The following is a 21,609-nucleotide window of genomic DNA, read 5'->3' on the forward strand; positions in this document are numbered from 1 at the left end:
TATGACACTGAGCTCTTTATAGTACAGAAATCAGAGTCTTTCTAAGAATCAGTCTGTTGACTCCTTCGTCTTTTCATTCTCATTTCTTTTTTTGGTCAGTAAGAAGGGGAAGAAGAAGAGGGGGCATAGAAACGGGAAAGTGCAGAACTGTCCTGCCAGACCTCCTGTGTTTGATATCCACAGAAAAAAGCAAAGACCTGTGAAGTGGCTGGCAGTAGACTCAACCTTAAACCTGTAAAGTCAACAGAGCTTCCAATATCTGGATTTACCTGCCTATACTATTAAGATACAGTGGTCAGGTCATTGGGTGATATGGATTTGAGGGGGACTTTCACACCAATCTTTATTATTGTAAGGAAATGCAGTAAGTCACAGTAGACATAACTTACTTACACTTTTGTACAATACAAGGTGCAACTGGACAAAGGTGTAAGTCTGGGGCCCCAGCTGCTAGCATAGGATGGACTCAATAAAACAAGGACAGTAATATAAAGAAACAGGGTGATATTTTTAAAAAAGCTAAGAAAAGACAGACTTCAAGGACCAAAATGTTACTCTTACATCAGTCATGGCACAAATAGATACTAAATGTTTTGAATTTTAAAAATACCTAAATTCCATTTGGGAATCTGGGAAGGCTGTGTAAGTCAATGTGAAAGCGATGCAAATCCTGCCAGCCTCACTGACTCATGCATCTTGACTTCTCTGAACTCGGAACAGTTTATGCTGCTGACCTCTAGTTAAGCAGGATTTTACCTCTCGTATTCTTTTCCTTATTCCTCTTATGTTGGCATAAGCCTCTCTGGAAAAAAGCTACATATTTCCAAATGAATAAAGTTTGCAAAGCGGTGCACCTGTTTTTCTCATTTAAACAGTAATGCTTTCTCACACACACAACCAAACAGGAAGAGTGTCTCCACCTGGCAAACGTACTTGTGCCTAGCAGTCTCACTTTTGCCAAACTTTTTGTTTGTGGAAGGAAAAGTGGACTGAATATATGCTGATAATACCATAGTGTTCGCTCTGTGTTCTGAAAACATGGAGAATACCTTACAGTAGGATATGGGATATAGCTTTGCAGTGTGTCTGTATGAAATATCTGTTATTCAGACATTGCACAAGAAAAAACTTGCCCTTTAGATTTTTTTTAAAGGAACTTACATTCAAGTTCTACCTCTCAGAAAAAATGTTGATCAGAGCACACATGTATTATAAAGAAAAGCAAGCTAATATTTATTATGCATAAGCACAGAAGAAAAAGCCAAATACCTTGCCTTTTTATTGATTTTTGTGTAAAACACAGTCTATGGAAAAATAGATAAAAGCATTACTAATAATTTATAATAGCCCTGTTCAGAGAGACAGCATAAACAAATTGACAAACACAGCTACAAAAGAGAATATTGCATGAGAGACATACTATATTCACTGCAACACACTGCCAGCAAGGCATGAGAAAATATATAATGACAGAGACTGTTGCTCAAGTCAGTTCAATGCGTCACTTATTTTAAAGGCTGTAATCTAATTAATTCAAGCAGTATCATATAATGATACAGTATCAGTACTGCAACATTACTCATTACATTGATAGAAAATACTGCAGGATCTAGTACAGCCAAGAAATCAAAAGCTTGGGTATTAGGAGATGCACTGTCTGAAAGGAACTATCCATATGCATCTACTACGACTGCATATATGAAATATTATACTGAAAAACTCAATCTGTCTAATTTTTATGCATCTGACATATCTTTCAGAGGAAATCTTCACATTCAGAGGAAAGCTGTTCCCTAACCATATTCATACTTGTGAAATTTATAGCCACTTGGGAACTCGTTGCCTTATGTTAATTAACAATTTCCCTCAGTGCTAGCTGGGCAGCATGTATAGGTAATAACATATAGACACACACACACAGAGACACACTTTTTTATAGGTAATTAATGCCAAATAAAAATACAAATGTACTTTCTCATGTTGGCACATCATATACTGCATAGTGTTGGAACAAAAAGTTAAACGTGGCACCAATTCACAGTAACCGTTACCACAAGCTAGATATGCAAAGAACTTGCAAAATAATTACAAAGTAATTAATCTCTAAATAATTCAAGAACATGAGTACTTAGTTAACTTGTACATAGTTGCCACAGTTAATAGAATTGTAAGATAAAATTAAAGACACATATGGAACCTGTAATAGAAATGTATTTTAGACAATGTTAAGAAAGAATACCTTAATATCCATTGAAAACAAATAACCTGTTTCTAAATACATAGAGGTCTCCATTTTCTAATACGATGTGTACAGTTCTGTATCACCTATTAAGCACTATTTTTTTTTACTGAACAGTAATAATAAGAAATGAAGTTTATGTCATTATTCATTTTTCATTAGGCAGTAAGCAATTTATATAAAGTTACACAAAAAATTTATAGCAGGCTATTCCTCAAAATATGTATTTATTCTCCTAAGTAACTGACGACTAAATGAAATTCGTTGTTTATATTTAGGCAAGCGAAACTAAGTTTTTAGCCTCAGTTCTTCCAATGAGAAGTCCTAATGTGAGTTGTTCTACAGAAATCAATGTGTTTGATCACATGAACAAAGATTCCTTATGTGACTAAGCATATACACGATATGATACATAATGTGTAGTAAATGCATGAGTGTCACTTTACTTTCAGACTTAACAGTGTCTTGTTAGAGTGAATTGGTCCTTAAAGAACACTACAAAATATTAAATCACAAGTCAACTTGTTATTCCAGTTCGAAGTAAATACATGGCCTAAGAGGAAACAATTTGTCATTTTGTAGCACAAATATTTCACAAAATGTCTTCATCTATTTTATCTAAAAATATCATCTATATATTGATACTTCAGTATTTCAACCATTCAAGTAACTTATAAAATCAAATCACATTTTTAGTTTTCTACACACACAGTTTGAAAAAAGGAACGACACATCATTATTCTCTCCAGACACCTTTGGCAGTTCAAAATTTAACAGTTTAAACATTCTTGAAGAAATTAATGATGATTAGAATTACCATCATCAATAATCTTTTTTGCATAGGAAAGAGGGCCAATACATTTCTCTGTATACTGTCAGTGGTTGCATTACCGTACATTATATATGGACTTTGACAGTAATTTTCAATTAGTACAGTATCTTAGTTCTGCAACATTATCACTATTGCATCAAATGAATTAGATAATTGTAGGGAACATGAACGTTAATCACCTATTCTACAGAAGTGCAGAATTACTGTAAAATAATAGCAGCATATTTAATTTTGAAGTGTAATCAGATTGTCAACAGAAATAGTTTCTCACCGAAATTTGTTCAGAGGTATGAAATTCTGCTCTCAGTTATACCATCCCATTCTAGTGATTTTAATCGGGTTTTGTGCACAGGACTGGGGTAGAATGTAGCATGGTATTTATCCCATTAAAATTCTCCAAGACTTTGTGTATTATACAGATTTTTAAGATTAATTTTATTTAAAGGATTGAAGGGCAAATGCCTAAGCTTTTTGTGGTTTCCCTCTGCAATAATGGAATAGGAAACAGGCTAGGAAATTACATATAATTCTGCAAGCCTTTCAATAAATATACAGCTTTCTGTATTGGAATGTATTTACAGACAGGCAAAGTAAATTAGAAATTGTAATTGTCATTTGCTCTTCATTTTTATGTGAAAATCTCATTTGTACTAGTTTAGGCTCCTGTCTATCTATCTCCAACAATGACAAGTTTTTCATTTAATGTTGAGAATGTTTGATAAAATAGTATTGTATCACCACAAGTATCACTGAAATAGATGCATATTGGAGGAGGGACAATAAAATTAGTGCCTTGAAACTAACTGATTTGGTTTTGGAAAAAAGAAAGAATACTGACTTTTTAAATTAATTTGATAGACTTATTAAACTTTTTCCCCCCCTTCTTCCGTATTTTCCTTTCTTTTCCTGTAAAAAACTGGAAAAGTTTCAAATTTCTAAGAAAATTAATCATTTTTTGAGGAAGTAGCTATTAAATACAATAGCGCAGAGGCAGCACGTCTCAAACAAGTCCTAAAATCATTAAGTTCAACAAGGCCAAGTGCAGGGTCCTGCACCTGGGTCAGGGAAACCCCCAGTATCAGTACAGGCTGGGGGATGAAGGGACTGAGAGCAGCCCTGCCGAGAAGGGCTTGGGGGTACTGGTGGGTGAAAAGCTCAACATGAGCCAGCAATGTGCGCTCACAGCCCAGAAGACTTAACCATATCCTGGGCTGCATCCAAAGCAGCATGGCCAGCAGGTCGAGGGAGGTGATTCTGCCTCTCTGCTCTGCTCTGGGGAGACCCCACCTGGAGTCCTGCATCCAGCTCCGTAGCCCTCAGGACAGGAAAGACATGGACCTGTTGGGGCGGGTCCAGAGGAGGGACACAAAAATGATCAGAGGGACGGAACACCTCTCCTGTGAGGACAGGCTGAGAGAGTTGGGGTTGTTCAGCCTGGAGAAGAGAAGGGTCTGAGGAGACCTTATTGCAGCCTTCCAGTACTTCAAGGGGGCTTATAAGAAAGATGGGGACAGACTTTTTAGCAGGGCCTGTTGCAACAGGGCAAAGGGTAATGGTTTTAAACCAAGAGAGGGTAGATTTAGACTAGATCTAAGGAAGACATTTTTCACAATGAGGGTGGTGAAGCAGTGGGACAGGTTGCTCAGAGAGGTGGTAGATGCCCCATCCCTGGAAATATTCCAGCTCAGGTTGGATGGGGCTCTGAGCCACCTGATCTAGTTGAAGATGTTCCTGCTCATGGCAGGGGGGTTTGACTAGATGACCCTTAAAGGTCCCTTCCAACCCAAAGTATTCTATCATTCTGTGTTTCTATGATTTCCAAGAGGCTGAGAGGTTATGTCAAGAATCACTGGACATATGCTCTCTTTTTGGAAGCATCTGCCACTTGTCAGCAATTGGAGACAAGTCTCAAAGACCTTAGTCTGACCAATTATAGCTGTTATTATAATTTACTTTTCAAAAAATGGTGAAATAAAATTAATTTTTTCCTTCCAATTGCTTCCCCCCTGTTGTAGCTTAAAAAGGATAAAATTGACTTTTCCAAGTATTTGAAATAAATTTGTGAACCGCAAAGAACTTCTCAAATTTCTGTTGACACATGTGAAATATAGTTTTGAGTCCCACAGGAAATGCAAATGTCAAGCTTTAGAGATAAATTCATTTTTAAGTATAAGAATAATAATTTCGTTTCTCAAAAAGTCAGGCATAGCCCAGAGACTTGTCAGAAAAGTAAGACTTTTATATAAAAATAGAAGATTGGATTTGCACAAAAAGATACTAAGAATGTAAGACAGACTCTGGGAAATTCATATATAATAACTGAAACTCCAGTGTAGAAACACATAGAACATGAGTATTGTGATGCTTCCCCGTTGTACCAACATATTGGAAGTTTCACAGTGAAAATGCATTTTTAGTGCTGCAGTTTTCTCAGCTTTTTTTTCTAAATATTTCCTGATATTTCAAAACCATTCTAAAATGAAAAAATAGTTGCTTGCACACTTATCTGCAAGTCTTTATACACATGTATAACACTGTTTTGAATTTTCATTATATGATGTATGGAGATAAAGAGATGCCAAAGGTCTAAAATCCTATGTGATAAGTTGAAAAAAATGACTCTTAGTACAATACCATTTGCTTACAAGATGTACAATAACACCATAATTGAAACTGGTTTTGCATATTCAAATCATGGAATGGTATAAAACCACACACAAATAAATATACTGTACATGTGCAATACATCATTACAATTTAAGTTGTTTTAAAACCTGATTATTTTGTAAATTATTAACGCTATTAGTCTATATTCTGAACTCATTAGCCCCGAAGTGTGGTTTTAGTAAAAGAAACACTGCCCAGAAAATGTGATGTTAATAAATAGCACTCTGACACATATGCTCGAAGTCAAAGAAACATCTGGAAAGCATGGTTATAATAAAATACTGTTGTGATATAACTGTGCAAAGGAGCATTAAAAAATTCTGATTTCATAATCATCTGCCCTCAAAAAAAAAAAATTGTAGTTATCTGAAGTAGTAGTCTTTTAGTTATAAATTTCTCATAGTTTGGTTGAGAGCTTGTACTATGTGCCAAACATGTCCACAGTGACTTTCCTTATACTTTAACTAAACTCCTAAAAATACAAGTTTATGACAAAACCACCCCAAACATCTACAACAGTGTTAACAAATATTAGTCTATCATCACATCACAGTTATCCTTTCTGGGGAGAGATGTGGAACAGACCCACTTGCTTCTTCTATAACACGGCTTTTCTCCCATCCTCTTCGAATTCTCCTCAGTTTCCTACTTACACATGGCAAAAGTAAAATGATCTTACCTAGAATTACAATGGAAGGCAGAACAAGGGCAAGAACAAAATTTGGTGGTGTATAAAATCTGTAATACTCTTCTTCAAAAGCTCTTTTCCATCCATAAATCAGTACATGGAAAGTACTTATGAGCAGAGCAATGAATCCAAGTGTAGACTTTGAAAAAAGAGAAAACGGGAAAAAGAAAAGATAATAGTACTCGGTCCTTCATCTGACAGCTCTAACCCATTATTTTAACATTGTTGTTAGACATTATGTTAAAATCTGTTACCTATACTCTATTTTAAATTAGCAACATGTGGTTTTAAGTTCACATGTTCTGAAACCTATGGACTGAACTGGACACTGATTTACAACATCTCTCTGCTAGCATCTATCAGCCTTAGTCAAAGCTGAAATGAAATAATGTTTGCCCAAATTCTAAGTAATGGAAGTCAACTATGTGAATAAGGAACAATCCCAGTGAAGTTAGTGGAACAACATCAGTTGTGGCTGAAAATTAAGTTCCCTGTTATTTAACTGTGAGGGGTAGATCACTTCCAAGATTAATGATTATGGAACAATGCAATTCTGCTGGAAGAGATCTGTGCCTAACACTGCAGACTTTTATCACTCTGAGAGGTGCAGTTTGCTTCTTCCTCACAATGGCCTACATCCACTTATCTGAAGTTAGCATAAACCATCCCTTACCTTCCTCCAAGAGCTGTTGCCTACTGGTTAATGGGAATATCTGGACTGCAGGACTCGGGTGTAATGGCACAAGGCAACAATGCAGTTTATCATAAACAAGTAGTGCTGGATGAAACATGATATAGAAGGTACCCACAGCACCCTGCAGAGGAGCTCTTATCCCGTAATCTAGACCATGCCACAGAAGGTAGTGCTAACAGGGGTCATTCACCGTTTCTGTGAATCTGCCCTTTTAAGCACCCTGTGGCTGTATTGCTCTGCAGGCTCGAGTTAAATGTACTAACCTTGACTTTCCCAAACCACGGTAAAAAAAGATGGCTATGCTTTGAATTCTGGTGGTGAACAAAGGAAGAAAAACTCTTTTTGGCCAAAACTGATGTAATGACTAGCTTGGTTGGGAAACATTTGTAGAAAATCATTGAAACAGAGAATGAATATTAAGAAAGGTAACCGCCTACCAAGTTTGGGGTTAATACCAGCAAACAAATAGGCAAAGAAAAATGTAGCCTAAGGGTCTATAATAGTTAGTGAAAGAATTTATTCTTTCCACCTCAAGATTAACCAATTTCTAGGGAAAGAAGAATGTCTGAGATAATACCATTTCAAGGATTCACAGATATAGTGGTATAAAAAGGAAAATAATTTTGTTAATTACTAGAGATTGGTACCATGTTTTTTAACATGCCAATATTTCTGCATTTTTTTGCCAACGGTTTCAGAGTCACATTGATACATTTTAGATATGCTGCACTGTTTTTTTAAAAAGGACAATTTGCTCCCAAAATAGTCCATAAGAAACAGAACAATCAGACAACCACTTGTGGATATGAAAATGGCATATGCAGTATCTGAACGGAAGTTCTAGTAAGAAATTTGGGCAGCAAACAATACTATCAAATCTGATGTTTGAATGTGTTATTGCAGATTTTTGCCTGTATGACTGTCCTGTTATATCACTGCCAGCAGGGAAAAGGGCACAAGTGAATCATATCCCTCATTTCTTCATCAGGCTTACTGATGAGAACTATAACAATTCTTGAAAAAGAAACAAGAAGGAAATGTTATACAGTCTTCCCAGATTTAAAAAAAAAATATTTTTAATGCTTATTTAAAGTCCATCTGAAAACTACAGTTTTGAGATAACTGTATGTCTTTCTATCTCATGGTCAAAATGGAAGCTAAGAAGTACATCAGTATATTTATCAGTACCTTTAGAACTAACAGCACAAGGACAAGAAAAACATATGATGCATCTCTATTAAGTTCTTTTTTTACCCCTGTGGAAAGTTGCCATATGCTTCTTTAAAGTGTTGGTAGGGCATGTGCTAGTATGTACTGGACCATTTCAACCACTCATCTAAAAATCTGACAACAAAGACACTCCTATAGGAGCTTCTGTCAGCTACTCATGGTATTTTCTTCTACCAGGCCCTTAGTTGCTGTATTTCTGTGCTGTACTTTTGACAGTAGTAATACCAGTTAGCTAGAAAAAGGATGTCCTCCACACCACTTAGCATTCTGTAGTCTTTGGTTTGTTTAGTCAGGCCAGATCTGCACTAGAAAGTTCCATTAAGAGCATTTATCCTAGCTTGCAGCTACTGACAATGACTTTTCCAGAAGTACAAGCAAGGCTGGCTGCCTTTGCTACCCCACTGCAGGAGGCTGTGTCAGTACAAAACTTCTGTGTTTGTTATAAAGACTTGATTTTTCTGTATCTGCAAATGTTTAAGGACTACAGCAATAGCTGTAGAGTGATAAAATGAGGAAACTCAGAACTGCCTCAAGCAGGCTTGGACAAAAAGACATCAGCTAGTGCAGGAAAAGGCACTGCTGGGCAGCTGAACAGTAAAAATAAAATCAGTTGGTAGCACTGCATCATACCACAAATCTTGGCCAGTGGCAGTGTCAGAAAGCCATATTCCAAAGTTGACCACCCCTATGAATGCTAACTTTAAAGATGTTTCAATTATTGAGAAATAAATGAAGATAGTGCTGTGGGAGTTATTAATTGCTAGAAAGCAATCTGTTTAATACTGGAAAGGTGAAAGAGCTGCTATCATTCAGGTATGCAAGGTTATTTTCTTCTGCACAAGTTTATCACTCTACAATGTGGAGGTGGGAATACAGGTATTAAAGACAATGGATGTCCTAAAATGTACTTGCGCTTCCGATGGAATATACATATTGCATTTCTGTCATTCTCTCCTGTCTTCTTAAGACATGAAAAGAATGGGATGAATATGCCTACAAGAGCTGGAAGATCACTTACACTGATGTTACCACAGGGAGGCCGGGAGTGGCACAGGATGCCAACTTCTTTAAGAGCAGAGGACTTCTGAAAGCAGCAAGAAGGGATACTTTCCTTTACTGGTAAATTCACGTTGGTGAGTGAGTAGCAGCTAAGTGTAAGTGAGTCTTGGGAACTCTCTGTCTAGGCTCTAGGATGGCTGTTGGGAAAAGGGAATAACATCTTTGGTAGCTTTGCTTCCTTATCTTCTAATACTATGTTTTCTGGAAGCTAATAGATTACCACATTTGTTATGGAGTCCCCAGTCTTTTAGCTTTTCTCTAAGTCTTCCCTGTTTTGTCTCTTTTCTTTCCTGATCAAAGTCAGTTTTTTTATCCAATGTGGAAGATTCCCAGCCAAGGCCACCAATAGAGTGGACAAACTGGTGTTGTCTGGGGCGAAAAAAAAAAGTGTTAGAGCAGTGGAAAAGATGCAGGAGAAAAATCTCTAAAATCTTACCAGGAACACATACATATATAGAGACATAAATCTGCTGTGGGATGAATCTGCTTCAGGAATTTCTACCTTCACAATGGTCGAGTATTTCCAAGCAATTTATATATACAAAAGGTATTTTCCAAAACCTACATTTATGCAAGGTATACTTCAGATTCTCCCAGTCACAGGATATTGCTAAACTTATAAATAGGCTGTAGCAATTCTGACTGGAGTCTTACCCATAAACTTTCTAAATATTCAGGCCTCCTTCTTTACTCTGGGGGAAAGTATCCTATTCTTGTGGGAGAACCAAGACAGGGCAGCCCGTCCTCAAAGACCATGCGCAAGAACAGCTTTAGTCATACTGTCTCCAAAAAAACTTGCACGATTGTGCTTGCAGACAAAAGAAATGTCTACAAAGAGACTGGCTTCCTACTATGCAAATGACAGATTTGTGCTGATTTTTGCTAAGTAACATAAAGCTCAGCTTTCAAAGCCAGTCTACTCTGTCCATTGTCACTTTGAGTGATGTGCTTTGGACTTGAACTCTTAGACTGGAAAAACAAAAGCAGTGGTCATTTATGTTTACATTATATATTTATAGTTTAACTTCTTTCAGATGACTGAACGACCTGGTGCAGCAGCGCTTGCAGACAACATTCTTCATTTCCATGTATTTTTTGTGAACACTCAAGGACTGGTTTCAATAAATGTCTTTTTCTGTTTGCAGAGTGTTGGTTTAGGCTAGTTATTCTGCCTGCTCTGACAAAATATTAATTCTTTTTTCTTGCCCATGTCTACCTTTGTTCCTTATCCAAATATGTTTAAAAAAGAAAAAAAAGAGTACTGAAGTTGGATTTAAGAAAACTGATGCATTAGTTTATCAGCCCCAGCTTCTTCCCTGCTTCTTTCCTCAGTAAGCTCCAACTCTGGGTCATGTTAAGATACCTGCAAAGTTTCATGCTGTTCCCATCATCTAGGATCTCCTACTGAGCAAACTCTTCATCACTATCTTGTTCTGTGGCTCCTCCATCTGGATGTTATGAGTGTTTCTCTCTGAATCATGATGAAGTAATCAGATATTTGTTTTGTACAGTGGTCAGCTCTGTACCGCAGCAACTCCAAGTTTTCTGCAGGTCTCTCAGCTCCTGGTAGGGCTGACACAGTAAGTTCCTTTTGCACCTCTATTCAACCTTCTCATATCTCACTTTGTTCCTGTTCATACCCTGAGGGAATGAGTGGAGCATGCACTGCTTCTCCTATCAAAATCCTTTTCCCTCATCAAGCAGGCTGGAATTTTTGGGGCTGCTGACACCTGTGTTGTGAAACCAGGCTAGGTAAGATAGAGGCATCTCCAAAATAATTGGGGATATCAAAGACAGCAATGATTTCTGGGCAAAAACATTCACAACTGGAGTTTCTTTACAGTATTAGGAAGACTGTGGTAGACGTCTGTTTGAACCACTGTACGTAAGGGAGATGCTGCTCAGGGCTTGTATCACTGGAACAAGGCTAGAAAATAGTCTATACTGTGTATGTTAATAATTTGTTCATCCTAACCTCAGATTTTCCTAGTAACACTGAAGACTGAATATGTTTTAGCAGTAAAACTCTTTAGAAGAGGCCAGACCCTTATTTTGATGAAACTGTATTTACTAAGATGAGCAAGTAATAGTATGTTGTTCTCAGTGGGAAGTGCTGAGGTAAGAAAGTGAGTGTGTTGACTGACTGATTCCTCATCAATCAGATGCAAAACGAGTTCAGCAATTACTGTGGCAAATCATCTGAGATACAGGACCAAAGCTAGAGACATACTGCTTTTCCCACCTAAAAAAAAGCAGCACTGAGATAATGGGCTAACAGTGCTACTGTTTGTCCCCTTGGCTTACAGAAGATTCAGAAAATTTAGTTCAAATTTACTTCATCATATTGCACTTCAGTTGAAGAAAAATATAAAAGACAGTAAGTATTATGATGTTTTATCTGTTCTAGTTGCATACAGTGAAGTTTGTGCAGAAATGCAGACTCCTTTTACTTTAGTGAGTAGAGGTTACTGAAAATCTGTTTTCTGACTGAATAAAGCAAGAGGACTTTTTTGAAGGACAAGTAACTAAAGGAGTAACTTACATCCTGAGAAGTAATTAATGACAAAGTAAAGTACCTTTAATGATCATTAACTTTAAGGAAATTTTTAGTAAGTAGTTCAGTATTTTTTGTGATTAAAAATTGCAAATCATCATAATTAATTACCAATATCAGTTCTGTTCAGCATGTAATGTAGTATCAACCATAACATACCTCCAGCGCAAACAACTTGTTCCCAATCAAATTCCTCAAAATACTGACAGATAATTCATTAAAGTTCATAATTGTTTAAATTTGGAACTATTTTGATTTTATTTACAGTGCAAATAACTGAAGTAAATATGACATAATAAAAAATGCCCTTGTAGACACATAACTATGTGATTATTGTGTGGGTTTTGACTCAGTCACAAAAGCCTGAAATTTTTAAATCTGAGTAAGGAAAAACAAAACACAAATGTTGGGTTTGTGGCTGGAAGTCATTACTGGATAAAGGCATCACCTCACTCACGAGTGAATACATATTTTTCCCTTGCACTAATGTTTTCCATCACCCAAAAGCAGCACTATTGTCCCCACAGAGAGAACTCTGGATGGCAGGATGTTGTAACAACACGAAATGGGTATTATTTACTCCCTCTGAAGGCTCAAAACCATGAGTGAGAATAAACAGTTCTGTCAGCGGAACTCTAATTTGAAAAATTTTTCAGCAAACTTTTTGTAGGAGTACTTGGGGAGCGTTCCACCAATGGAAAACCTAGAGGAAAGGAAGACATTACTTTACAGACAGAAGACCTCTGGCAACTACAGCCAAAGAAGTGTTGCCCATCACTCCCTTTAAAATGTTTGTAAATTATGAAGTGCAGCTCAAGCCCTGAGCAGTAAAGTCAGTGCCTGTGTTCTGAAGGTAGGATTTTGTAAACAGTGACAGGACTAAGACTTAGGCCATATTATTACAGTGGCTATGTTGAAAAAAATGTTAATCAGAAAAGACTGAGTTAAGACTAGAATACTGAATCCAAAGTCAGAGAACAAAACAAAACATAACAAACTCAAAATTGTGTGTACACACTTAGGAAATTTATCACAAGGCTGAACCCTTATAAAATTTCTTACAACTGACTGCTGCCTAAAACTAATAACAATTTTGTTTGGAAGCAAATATTAAGCTGTTTATTAAAGCCTATGTTTCTCAGTATTTTATGCTGGTTAGGTCTGCCTGTTGTAGATATGTATCTGAGGAAGGAGGGCAGCAGAAAGCATGCCAGGACCTGGAAAAGCCTCTGCTCAGCCTCTTCACTTAGAAGCTTCATATTTTACTATTGGGTATTTTCAGCAAATGGGAATAATGCAATTGAGAGCTGTATTAATTCCCACACAGTGTAGGGGAAGCAATCAATGACACCATGGCTGTCAGAGGGCTGTGCAATAAAAATCCTACAGGACATATTAAGTCTTCCATTTTAAAAGTTGTGTGCACCTACATATAGTAGTATCTGCTAAGTATCATTGCCTTTAGTGCGTTTGTACAAATTTATCTAATTTGAATTTAGCAAGAAATTCCAACAATGGAAAAGGAATAGATTAGTGTTCATTTGGTCTTAGCGACGTTGGCTATTTAAGGCCAAAAAGTGTAAAATGCAAATTCCTATTCCAATACTCATAAAATGCTTAATGTGCCTTCACGGTAATATATTTGCTGAGTAAGGTTTTTATTAACTTAGCAGAGAGAGGAAAAAAAAAAGCTAATGTTGCAAAGTGCTTTTGTTCATGATCGTGATCATCATCAAGGAATTCCTAGTAACAACAAAATCCCCTTATTTAAAAAGTAACACACCTGAATAAAACTGAACTCCCTCCAGTTTAAGGCACTGTTTACTGAAGGGATGGAAGTTACTGCCAGCAAAGAAAGCAATCCAAGACTCATTATTCCAAAGGAGATATACATTTCAATTCGCCACACTTCTTCCTCATTCCAAGAATTTTCAACATTTGCATGAACCTGATGAAAGAGCAGAAAGCAAGCACTTTATTCTACAGAATATTAAAAATATCAACAGAAATTATTTTGCTGAGTAAAAGTCTACAGTCACAGGACAACTATAATATGGGGTCAAATATTTCAGAGGTTTCCTCATATCCTGGAGAAATCCAGCTATTTCCTTACTGCTGGTATTAGCTCTGGTTAGATTAAAAATATGTTAAACATGGAAACAGATCAGTTGTTAAAAGAAAATGTAACATTATATACTATTTATAACAATTTATAACTATATATATCAATTATGTTATAAAAACAGATAAATCTGGGCATTCCTATATACTACAGAAAAATAGCTGTGTTCTTCAGACCCTGGGAACTTAAATTCTATAACATAAATTGGGTAAACCTGCACTTCATTTTTAGTTTGTTAGATTTAGAAGTAGTTTAGCATCATTTCCTGTTTTTGCTTCAGCTCCCTGTGCTGACTCAAAGTTATTTTGCCTCTTTCACTGGGGACATCAGATACATCCAAGATTGTTCTCGTTGGAGAGCTTTACCAGAAAAAAGAAACAGCTCGGGTCCTTTACAATTAAGAGGCTTGGATATTTAATTATTTTTCCACTTTCAGATGAACTATTGTGATATGGCATTTCTTGGAAGAGGTTCACTAGGAGTATTAGCAAGTGAGAGTTTTACAATATTATTAAACCCAAGATAATATCTTAGTAAAAGTATCAGTGGGTCCTTTGCTAATACTAAGTGTGAACAACTACAGTTTCTTGCTGCCTTCTATAGTTTTGCTCTTCCTGCCTTTCTCTCAAGTTCAATTTTTCATGCCAGCCCTTTTTGAATTTGTGGACGCAATCCCCGTTAATTTGTTCCATTTGATCTGATTTCCTTGGTTTGCTTTTCTTTCTGCTCCATCACATTTCGCTTTGCTGCAGATTTTATGTGCTGAATGGCAATGCTGTTTTTTGGCAATGCTGCTTTTCTGCCACTTTAAACATGACAATAAGCTACCTCGCTGACAGACAGGAGCATCAGACCCTCTCCTAAAGGATGACAGATTTGTTGGAGTTTGTTTCAGGATTATGCAAGACCAATTGCTCCTGGGAACTGTGAGTCAATCTCTATTGCCTGTAATAGATGATATTCACAGAATTTTTAATGAAAAAAATATTTTTACCACTGGTCCAAAATGTTACAAAGTAACAGCATTTTCATTTTGTAAACATATATGTATCTGTAAGCATTACTACAGTATCCACTCTTGTATTTCTCACACTTGTAAATGCACTTAACGATATACATACTTTCCCCATATGTTCAGTATCCATAGAGAGGCACATACCTCAGAAACTCAGAAGTTTCCTGCTGTTGCTCTTCTCCTGTCTATTCTACATTCTCCTTGTGTATATTCCTACCAGGGATTTAAGTAGGACACATCCTTGATTCCCCCTATCACACAAACTTGACTGCAGCTTGACCCATGGAGGTGAGCACAATGGACAGATATTTCTTTTAGTCTTCCTTCCTATTTGGCATTAGCCAAATTAACCATAAGATAACCCATAACATTCTTTGCTGAAAACAGTGGAACAGATCAAGAAAACATAGATACTGTATTCATGAGCCATATGCATACAGCTAAGGCATTTTTGGCTTAACTGAACTAAAGATTGGCTTACCTGTTGATATGCCATATTGAGGAACAAGTATCGCTCCGATCTCCTCATAGGTAAGCAGAGGCTGTATGCCACGTGCACTGTTGCAAAGAAAAAACTGAGCAGTCCAAGCTGCTTTCGACACTGGAGCCAGTTGTCCAGCCAAGGTGGAAATCGCCTATACTTAGTACCATAGTAAAGCTGGTAGGCAGCTGCAATAAGTCCTGATAAATACACTAGAGAAAGTAAAGTGATAGCAACAATTGGTAGAGTCTTGTTGACGATCTCAATGGGGATCTTGTAAAAGTCACTCTGCTGATTTCTCACATATGGATGGATTACATCTCTGACGAAGGAATAGATGAAGAAAAATGTTGCCAGGCTAATGGCAATCACTACAGGCCCCTTCCACAGTGTGAACAGTCGCAGAGGTAAGTTTTCAATCTCCCTTGAAGATGACAATGCCCCCAAATCAATAGGAATAAAACTGAGCTGTCGGGCAAGCTCAATTACTTGATGGCGAGCCTGAACATTGTTACCGCATATATAGACCTGTTGGGAAAGCCAAGTGAATTGTCTGTAGTCAGAGAAAGAGACTCAAAGGTAAAAACAAAAAAAACCAAACCCAACACAAAAAACCCTTAAGAGCCTCCAGGACAAAACCACAGCACTACTGCCCAAACTGCACACTGTTATCCCAGCTTATACCACCAAAATATAAGAATGAAACCATATACAAATTCAGGTGAAGTGAAAATATGCAGACTGATTTAACAACAGAGTAACCAAAACAAAATTGTTTTTTTCTTGGAGTAGATAATGAGCTGATCATAGGATGCCCTGGTAATCTGCACACTGAAACCCCCCACACTGAAATGTCTACGGGACTGGATTGAACTTGAAACAATGGCTAAAAGCATTTCAGAAAATCATGAGACTCTGAGAAATACATGAATCTTGAATGATGACCCTGAAACAGCTGTAGCATAAACAGAATGCAAAGCAGAGACTGTGTAATCTCTCCATGTATAACAATTTTAGCTTAAATTCACAATCCAGATTTCCACGAAAATTAAATGTTTAACATAAAAGACAAAAAAAAGAAGCCAAATCAGAACTCCTTCTAAAGACCAGTTTATTACATAGTGAAAGGAATGCACTGCTACAAAGTACTTTAAAGTTCCTTTAAAATTTACAGTGGGCTACAATTTGCCCAACACTCCTGATCATATGCATTACAGCAAACATGATCAGTTTTGACAGAAGTTAATCACTTACAGTGTGGTACTACTCTGGAAAAGGATAAAAATAGTACAGTGAGGTTATTTTTTAAATTATGCTAATTTTATATTAATTGCATCCCATTTAAAATCTACCTGAAGTGCCAGAAAACTCAATTTAGTCTCCAATAGTCATGTTACACCAGTCATTTCTCATGCATTTCTCAGAGCCCATAAAGCCATGAAGGACTGGCTTCTTGCATCACCTTAAACCCTTTCTACCACTTCAGCAAAGCATGAAAAACATAAAGCTGCCTTTTCTATCTGCAGGATGGATTTGGGGAACATACTGGGAAGGAATTTGAACATGATGTTCCCAAGCAGTCCTGGATCAAATGAATGATCACTTATAAACATATGTGCCTCCTCCTGTTTCCTCATATTTATGATCTTGGGGCATTCTAAAGCTAGGTAATTTCTTTCATTCACTTTGCTGTTACACGGAATGCAAGCATTTTTAGAACAGCTGACTCCTGAGCCCTGGAATCAGGACCTCAGATTTCTGTGCATCTCTTTCATTAGTTTGCCCCATGTAAACTAATACTGAAACTAAAATAGACTGGAGAAGACTGCCTCTATCCTTGTACAGAGCATAAGGGTAAAAATTAACATATTTCCTACAGAAGACATTAAGACCCGACTCCTGTCCTCTGTCTGTAGTCAACTAAAGGTCAGCTGTCTAGTCTAAGCTAGTATCCACATTTCCTCTGCAATGTTTAAAGATAAGCAGGCATCCCAGGTGACAATTTGGACCACTTACTCTATACGTCTTCCAGTGGATGAACTATACTCTGAATGTTCTGTTGGCTACTAAAACTTACAACTAAAGGCCCAATATTTTAGGTACCTTAAGTCAGGCAGGATGAATGCCATGAGTTCTGGCTGCTTACATTCAGTTCCTGTCATTTTCGTCTTACAAACAAGTTAAATTAATACAAATATAACAATTACCTGTCTGCTGGCATCCTTTGGTCCTAACTGCAGTGACCAAGCTGAAACAACATTGAATCCTTTGACAATCAGGCAATCTGGAAAAAGTGATGCCAAGTACTCTGCATTGGAGTCCGGATATTGGTCTACTCTTGTATTATTGCTGACGTCAATCAGAATTTTACCAGCGAGTAAATGCTTGAGGTCCCACAAGGAGGCATAATGTTCTCTGTGTATGGCTACAAAAATGATGTTTGTTTTTGCTACTGCATCTTCATGGTGAGTGACATCAACCACGTGGGGAAAGAACTCGGCAGCAAGTTTGGGGTTTCTGCTTCCTACGACCACGTGGTACCCGCATCTGATAAGCCTAATTGTCAATGACTTGGCAAAGTCTCCACTTCCAATGATACCTATTGTGACCTTACTGGCATCCTTGATGCCATTGGCAACATTTGGTAGAAAAGTTTCATTGAGATTCTTAGGACTTCCCATCATAGAGATTGATTCCATAGTTCCAGGACACCAAACCTATAATGATTTCTTTGGAAAAAAATAAAAAAAGGAGAAAGCAACAGAAGGGAAAATGCAGCATCATACAATTTTACAAGACATTAGAATCCATAAACATCTCTTGGAGCAAAATATGTGGTTCTAAGTTTCATGTTATATTTCCTCCTTAATAAAGTATGTGCGAATCAATTTTGTTTTGCAATATGTTGCTAAGGAGAAACATAAAACACTTGAAGTACTTCAATAATACGGTTACAGAAGTAAATTATATTTTTTTCCATCTTCTCCTGTTCCCTATCTTCCACTGCCCTGGAATACTGGACCACAAGATAACCTTGTGCTCCTGAAACTAATGGTCAACGGAATAGTGAGAAGAAACATGTAAGGAAAACTGGGTAATTATGGAAAACATAAGCAGCAGAGATAGCTGGCCTGTGGCTGGCATAAGGACAGTAAGTTCATGGAAACTGAATTCCATTAAAAGCTTATGCAGGTTATTATCATGGTATCCTATATTGGCCAGGAAGAAAGGGATGCAAAAGTCTCAAAGCTGCAAATGTCATGGCTACCACCATGACACAGACATCCATCTGACAAACTCACCTGCCAGCCCGGAAAACGAGCGGCACATATGGATCCAATGGCAAAGACAACAAGGAAAATTTGTCAAGGCCTATTCACGAGATCACTAATGACACTGCTAGGTCAGACTGCTAAGTCTAGTCATGGATGTGTAAGGATTAACTGTGAGTGCAAGGGTAAAGGATTCAAGGCCATGGGTCACAAATATGCCTAACAGAATTTTTCTCACCAGGCAGAGAAGATAAATCCTGGAGACACACACATGGGACAGCATTCCAAGAAAAGTTAATAGCAGGAAGAGATAGATTTCATGCAATAATAAAAGGGAAGAAAGTTTTAGGACTCAAATTCAGTGCCGTAAGGGAAGCTTTGAAGACGAACAGAGGCTAAGGCTCACAGAAAATTAAAAGAAATACTGCTGTTGCTTTGGAGAGATGAGGTCACAGAACTGCATTAAAGCTGTAAGACAGACAAAAAGACATAAAAAAGGAACAAAACAACCCCCAGAAAGGAAGTCTTCACATGAAACCACAGTTATGACATAAGTGGTTCTGCACTGTAGAACAGGAATGAGTTCTGAAAATGAAGGAAGCAATGAGGAAAGGCAGGCTAAGAAGAAGCAAAGAGAAACCATAAGGTTGCTGTCCTTGGGAGCAACCAACAACTGACCGCACAGAAAGGAAGAGCTGAATGAACCTCTTCCTGAGCCACCATCCAAGAGCTGATAGGATGGTAACTAATGACCAGTTGGGCACTTTACCCAGCCGTTGGCTAGGAATACAGTATGTGTGGTGAACAACCTCCCACAATTAAAAGTAGCTTTGTGTTTCAGAAACTGCAGGAATCTACTAGAAGAATGGGCACTTTTCATTTCATCTTTGACTAAGAAGGGAGGAACTCACTGAAACTGGACTGAGACTCTAGAGATGGAAAGCAGTATGTGAAAGTGACCACAAAATCAGTATTCTAAGAAAAGATTCTAACAGTAAATCTTTCTGGCAGAGGCAGACCATGCAGATTTTTATACATGTACTGAAAAAACATTGACTTCTTTCTTAGCACATGACCTGAAATGTATCATCTAACACATGTCCAAAATACCAGTATTTCCTGTACCATGACAGGTTCTCATCCAGGAACATAATGAGAATAGCTGTATTTTGTTCAGATAAGAGATATACATCAACTGGATGTGACAGAACACGTCTGCATTCACCATGTGATTACAGAGGCCCATTTAAGTTCACACCATGTGACGTGACGGTGCTGCAAAACTTTGCAATAGAAAGGGAACTGCCATGAGGAAATGGGCTATCAGTACCATTTAACCATACTGCAGCATACTTTCAGGTTTTGTCCAAAGGATCCTTAGGAGAGTGGGCATCAAGGATTTGGACATGATGAATTGCTCTGGTGAGCTGACTTTGGCTCATTGGCCAAAGTTTCTTACTGCTTAGGTAAAATAGAGTGTCCTAAGGTACATAGAGTGTGACAGGTAACAGGCTTCAGAAAAAAACATCGGGGAATAGGCTGACATGACTCTTGGGTAAATAATCTAAGAGGTAGAAGAGATCAGAGAGCTGGCAGTTACTGAAAGGGACTATATTAAGTGCACAACAGCAATTCAGAGGAAAGAGAGTGTATAAGACTGCTTTAACTCCATCAGGAAAGCTTTAATAACCTGAAAAATCACACAAAAAGTAAAACCAAAAAGGGCGTGTGTGTGCATGGCTAAGGGAGACAGTGCTATCATGTAGGGATAAAATCAGAAGAGCAACGGTACCGAGTTGATTTACAACTAGTGAAGGACATAAAGGATAACAAGTAAAGGTTCCATAAATTCAATAAAAAAAAGAAAGCAAGGTTTATAACTTTAGCAAAAAAGGAACAAATTATAGGTGACACAAAATAGGACAAAGTGTTAAATGTCTTTGGTTAAGCAGAAAGGTTAATTGTGCATAGATACTTAATGAAATTCTTTTTACAGGGAGACAGAAGGTGAGGTCAAAGTGGAAAAAGGTAAGTTAAGAGTAAAGGATAAAGTTTAATATAAGATAAAGATTTTCAAGTCAGCAGACACTTATGAAATCCACCCTTGATACTTAAAATGCTGACTGAAGTGACATCTTGAGAAGTCAGAGAGCATACGAGAGGCAGACTAGCACATACATCTAAAAGAGAGGAGGAGGACTGAGGAAGGCAAAGACTCATTAGCCTGGCTTCAGCCTCTGGACAGATTTTACATCAAGTTATTGAGCAATCAATTTGTAAATAGTTAGATGGGAAGCAGATGATAAGAAACAGCTAAGGTGGGTTGTTCAGGAACAGACTGCAACAAAACCAACCTTCTTTTACAAAATATCGGTCTTCACGGGTATAAAAAATAGTAGGAGCGATATAAATGCGACACTTGCCCTTAGATGAGCTAAGAAAAGACTACAGAGCTATGTCAGCCAGGAGGTGACCCAGACGGCAGAAAATGCTGTTGGAAAAAGAACTACTGGTGGAGAAAACCGAACGAACAGAAAGCCAGGCAGACACTGCATTTGTGACCACCCGCTCGGGCGGGAACTTACGGGGTGAGAGCTGAGGCGGGGGGCTGGCGGGAGGCCGGGTGCAGGCAAGTGCCCCCTCGGCAGGCTGGCGGGCGGCAGCGCGATGCAGGTATCGACCCCAGCGGAGCTCGGCGCGGCCCAGGTCCTGGCCAGCATCTCCAGCTGCAACGACAACATGGCCCGTGAGAAGAG

The 21,609-nt window shown here is 37.8% G+C and overlaps 1 protein-coding gene across 1 annotated transcript; it reads right to left on the reverse strand.

Moving 5' to 3' along the window:
- Positions 1-6,260: 6,260 nt before the first annotated feature.
- On the reverse strand, positions 6,261-18,280 carry STEAP2 (STEAP family member 2, metalloreductase). The gene is made up of 4 exons (XM_010291992.1): positions 17,789-18,280; positions 15,582-16,109; positions 13,747-13,911; positions 6,261-6,565 (listed from the first exon to the last, which is right to left on the reverse strand). The coding sequence occupies exons 1-4, from the start codon at positions 18,278-18,280 to the stop codon at positions 6,281-6,283; spliced, it is 1,470 nt and encodes a 489-aa protein (XP_010290294.1). The 3' UTR covers positions 6,261-6,280.
- Between the last annotated feature and the right edge of the window lie 3,329 nt (positions 18,281-21,609).

This window comes from Phaethon lepturus, unplaced genomic scaffold (assembly GCF_000687285.1).
Source record: "Phaethon lepturus isolate BGI_N335 unplaced genomic scaffold, ASM68728v1 scaffold46067, whole genome shotgun sequence".
NCBI classification, from domain to species: domain Eukaryota; kingdom Metazoa; phylum Chordata; class Aves; order Phaethontiformes; family Phaethontidae; genus Phaethon; species Phaethon lepturus.

Coding starts and splice junctions, on each gene's coding strand:
- STEAP2 (XM_010291992.1), bottom strand. CDS start 18,280: ATGGAATCAATCTCTATGATGGGAAGTCCTAAGAATCTCAATGAAACT. Junction 16,110..17,788: donor CAAAGGATGCCAGCAGACAG/GTAATTGTTATA, acceptor CTTTCCCAACAG/GTCTATATATGCGGTAACAA. Junction 6,566..13,746: donor GGGAGTTCAGTTTTATTCAG/GTGTGTTACTTT, acceptor CTTTTTTCAAAG/TCTACACTTGGATTCATTGC.